We start from the raw sequence: 4694 nt of genomic DNA on the forward strand, positions 1-4694 counted from the left end.
ATCCCCAAATAACTGGCACTGAGCAAGTATTTAATACATTTTTATAACATGAAGGACTTTCTGAAATTACTTCTGCTGGCTACCAGTCAGTGAACACTCCTAAGGTATGGAGCATAGTCCAATACTGCCTCTAACAACCAGAAAATATCTTTGAAAGAATCTGTTTTATTTACTTTTAAAATTTGTGTGACTTTTTAATTCTCATCCAACATCTATATCTTTTAATATGTGTTTTGTTATTCCCCCCAAAAAGGGACATGTCACAGGTATGCTGCGTAGTTTTAAGGATACAGCTATGTGAGTGTTTTGGAGCTGGAACTCTATTCAAAGTGTGTCTTGATTTTTTAGCAAATATCTTAAACTTGAGTTAGCATCTGAAAGATTGGTTTAAGAATATTTATCTTGACAGTTTCATTGTTTTTAAAAGAGCAAAATGCATATACACTTAAAGTATTTGGCATGCATAATATTTATTCACATATTGACTCCCTTTTCCCCTCTTACTTTTAATAGAAAATTTCTAGTTTCCCTTCCAAGAACCTCAGTTTATCTCTGGTTCTTTCCATTAAGTGTACATGGTCAATAACTGTTAATGAAGAAGTGAAAGTATTCTTCATTTTTGATCCACAGTTATGGCTCTGCATCTAGAAAACAGCATTCTTTTATCAAGCATATTAAACACCTTGTAGATGAAAATTTTCTAGTGAAAAATTTTAAACAATGTCCACAGAGAAAAATTAAATTGAATTTTTATTACTACTTATAACACAAGTTTGCTTAGACAAGTAAGAATTTATAGAATCTGTGCTTTATTGCACTGCACAGAAAGCAGAAATACAGTTACACTATTATAGCACTGTTTGCGGGGAATTATGGGTGGTTTGTCTGGAATACATGAAGATTTTCAGTTATTGTTGCAAGGAATCACAAAAGAGATCTTTGGTCCAAAGAAGACATCTCTGAAAAAGAGTAGAACATGAATTAAATCCAGCTGGAAATTAAGATATATGTTAGTCTTTGCTGGGCTAAAAATGGACAGTGATTTCCAGGATTTCAGACATAACTGTTCTTTTCAGGTGAGCAAAGTACAACGAGAATGAGTGGGAAGACTTGCCACAGGAGCAACAAAAATCAAGAAGGTAATCAATTCTACTTTTCCCCATTTGCCATTGACATGATGCTATCAGTTATTGATAAAGAAAAGCAAAGACTGGGTGACTTCAAAACATTACAATCATACCAAAAAATTCACTTCTCTGTTATGGGTGGGGATGGGCATAATGTTTAAATCTACTGATAAGAAACAGAAGTTTAAAATTTGCTAGGGAAGCAAATAAATACATTTCTAGGTTTTATAGGGAAAGATGAAATGTTGAGCTATTCAGCTTTACTCTTGTTGGAAAAATCACTTAAGGTGATATATAAAAATGGGATGCTACCTTCTGTACTAATGTTATGTGTAATCAAAATATGATCCGCAGGACTTGGAATTATTAAGGTGGGAAAATATGGATAAACTAATTAGGAAAATGAGGGCTGTTTGTAATAAAATGCCACTCCATTTGAAAAAATGCATGGAATAATATCAAATTATATGTATGTGCAAGGTAGTATTGTGATTATGGCTCAGTAGAAATATACTTAGCCTACAGTGTACAACATGATAACCATAACTAACACTGTGTGTGATATATTTGAAAGTTTCTGAGATAGGATATCCTAAAGTTATCACAAGGGAAAACAATTTTTTGACCATGTGAGGTGATTTGTGTTAACTGCACTTATTATGGTAATCATTTCATAATACATTTGACCCTTGACCAATACAGCAATAAGAGGTGCTGACCTTCTGTGCAACCAAAAATCTGTGAATAGCTTTACAGTCAGTCCTCCATACCTGTAGTTCAACATCTGAGAATTCAGCCAATCGTAGATGATATAGTGCTATAGTACGTATTTAGTGAAAGAAATTTGCAGGTAAGTGTGCCCATGCAGTTCAAATATGTCTTGTTCAAGGGTCAACTGTCTATTTCTTTCAACTCATTGTGCTGTACACCTTAAGTGTGAACAGTGCTATATTTAACTGTATCTCAGTGCAACTGAAAAAAAAAAAGATGCAAAATTTGTGTTTACAGGTTAAAAAAAAAAGAAATATACTTAGCTATTTGTTGCTAATGCAAGAGCAGTAACCCTAAATCAGATAGAAACTACTTTATATATTCATACTTCTATTTCATCCATTAACAATGGATGATCACAAAATTATATCATAAAATAACTACAAGTACATTTCAGTAAATCAGTTTCAATCTTATAAGAAAATTTTAAGTATGATATTTTAGTATTAGATGGCATTTCATTTATGTAGGAAAAGTTAAGTCATTTTATGGAATCAGTTAACTTGCATTCTTGATATCATTGTTTAATCAAGTGATTCTCACAAAATTATGAGATAAAATGCATAATCATACCACTCAAAGGGTTTAAACCATAATTGCTTTGCTTTCTCTCCGTTGTTTCTGATCCAGCTGGTTTGGTCTGGGGTCCAAGGTTGGATTACATTCTTAACAAGAACTCAGCTAATACCGGAGCTGCTGTCCTGGGAACCACACCTAAGAACCAACTGGTTTGGTAGAAAAATTACCTGGTCCAAATCAGGAGTCCTGGGTTCTAGTGTCAGAGCTGATATTAACTAGTTATGTGGTTGGTGCTAGTCATGTTACCTCTCTGCACCTTTCCCTGATAAAGCGGTTTTATCTGCCCTTTCTATCTCACAGATTTCTTAGAAAAATGAAAAACTGTGATGACATATGTTGAAAGTAATTTGGAAAAACTAATTTCAGATGAAATAGGCAAGATCATAGTATTTGAGATTCCCCAATAACCTGGAAAAGATTACATTAAAATCAAGAGCTAAAAATCTTTATTGATTCATCTACCTTTGTATTATACTTAAAATACATCTACTTTCCAAGTTGGTAGAAACTTCAATTTAGTTAATTTCTGGTTAACTCATATATAGAACTAGAAAGCTTTTCCTCTCACTGTTACCAAACTTTCCATCCTATTACTTGATCTGTTCACTGGGATCTTTTATCCAAAACCTTTTAATAGACTGGAGTGTTCTTAATTTGTCTTTCATTTAGCTTTGCTAAAATCTGCCAAACTCTGTCTCTTAAATGAAAACATTCAGTTCAGTACATAATGTTGATGATCCTAAAAAATAGCTGAGATCTGAATAGGATTTTATTGAAAAGGGTGAGAAGTTTCAGCAAACTCCTTGTGAAGGTGTCTTAAGAAAGTTGTTATGCATACATTTTACAACCATACGTTTTGTGACTGCATTTCCTTACTTTGGGCAGCAGAGCAGTTAAGAAAGTTGTTATGCATACATTTTACAACCATACGTTTTGTGACTGCATTTCCTTACTTTGGGCAGCAGAGCAGTTCGCTGAAGTTGCAGTAACAGATCATCTCACATCCCTTCCCATCCCAGAAGTGATCCTGGACATTGACATCAACCTTTGTCAGGTCAGCTACTCCTTCTGGAAGACTGTGACAGTTGCGATCTTTTAGCATTTTTCTGTAGCAGGAAAGGCGGTTTGCAGGCATGGCTTGGACTCCTAGCAGCAAAGTTAGTCCAACGGCGACAGCAAGTACTGTAAATTTCATTTTGGCTCTTGGCTGTGAGATAAAAGAAAATCCAAAATGTGTCAGTGTTTGTTTGTTTCGTAGGTTTTTTAAAAGGATGAAGTTCATCTGAACATAAAGTTCTGTAGTGTCCTCATTAACTCTTAAATTGAAAGAGTAGGAATTGACTTTTTTTCTACTTTATTTGAATGTGTTTCTCAACGTTTTATGACTATCTACAATAAAAATCACTTGTTATATTTCTTTAACAAGCTCTACAAAGAAATATTGAATGAGAGTTGTGTGAGGGAGGGAGGGAGAAGGAGAAAGTGGGAAGAGCCACTTGGATTTTCAAGTACTCAAATTCATTAAAAAAATTTTTTTTGTTGCTTTACTTGCACAATTCAATGATTTTTGGAATATTTGCAGAGTTGTGTAACTATCATCACAGGCATGGATGTTCTTGTTGTTTTTTATTTTTGACCATGAGGCATACGAAATCGTAGTTCCTTGACCAGGGATTAAACCCATGCCCCTTGAATCTTACCTGCTGGACTACCAGGGAAGTCCCCCAAATTCACTTTTTTACCAGTGTATTCAGTAGAGAAAAACTGCTTTTAAGATGATAAAACTGAAGTAAATTTCTAGAGCAGATATCATCATTGTGTACAGTGATTCTTGACTTTACATATCCTAACAATATTGTCAAATAACCTGGACCCCACCCTGACAGAAACAAAAAGCCCACTCATCCTGATGCTGACTGATTATATTCTATAGATATATTTACAGTTAAGTTTTTAAAAGTTTCAGACTTATTTAGGGGACTGATTTTTTTTTTTCATAAGTTTAGTAATTTGTGAACACTTCTCCCACACGGGTTACATCTCAGTTGAAAGCAGAGGCTTGAATTCCCCATAAGAGACCTTTAGCCTGTTCTTAGACACCTACCGTAATAGGGAACTCAATTGTTGACTAAATCCACATATTCCACTGATACAGTTCTAATGTTTCCCTTCCTGGAAAATATTTTTCTGTGGCTTCCACCCATCGGTTCTAATTTG

The 4694-nt window shown here is 34.3% G+C and overlaps 1 protein-coding gene across 1 annotated transcript; it reads right to left on the reverse strand.

The window, feature by feature from the left end:
• Nucleotides 1-904: 904 nt before the first annotated feature.
• Nucleotides 905-3672, reverse strand: SCRG1 (stimulator of chondrogenesis 1). The gene is made up of 2 exons (XM_068974430.1): nt 3431-3672; nt 905-959 (listed from the first exon to the last, which is right to left on the reverse strand). Exons 1-2 carry the CDS (start codon nt 3670-3672, stop codon nt 905-907), a joined length of 297 nt encoding a protein of 98 aa, XP_068830531.1.
• Nucleotides 3673-4694: the final 1022 nt, after the last annotated feature.

Source organism: Capricornis sumatraensis, chromosome 6 (genome assembly GCF_032405125.1).
Source record: "Capricornis sumatraensis isolate serow.1 chromosome 6, serow.2, whole genome shotgun sequence".
NCBI lineage: Eukaryota > Metazoa > Chordata > Mammalia > Artiodactyla > Bovidae > Capricornis > Capricornis sumatraensis.

Excerpts from the sequence above, each read along its gene's own strand:
- SCRG1 (XM_068974430.1), bottom strand. The coding sequence starts at position 3,672 with ATGAAATTTACAGTACTTGCTGTCGCCGTTGGACTAACTTTGCTGCTA. Across the intron at positions 960-3,430 it reads GAACTGCTCTGCTGCCCAAA|AGATGTCTTCTTTGGACCAA; the intron begins GTAAGGAAATGC and ends ACTCTTTTTCAG.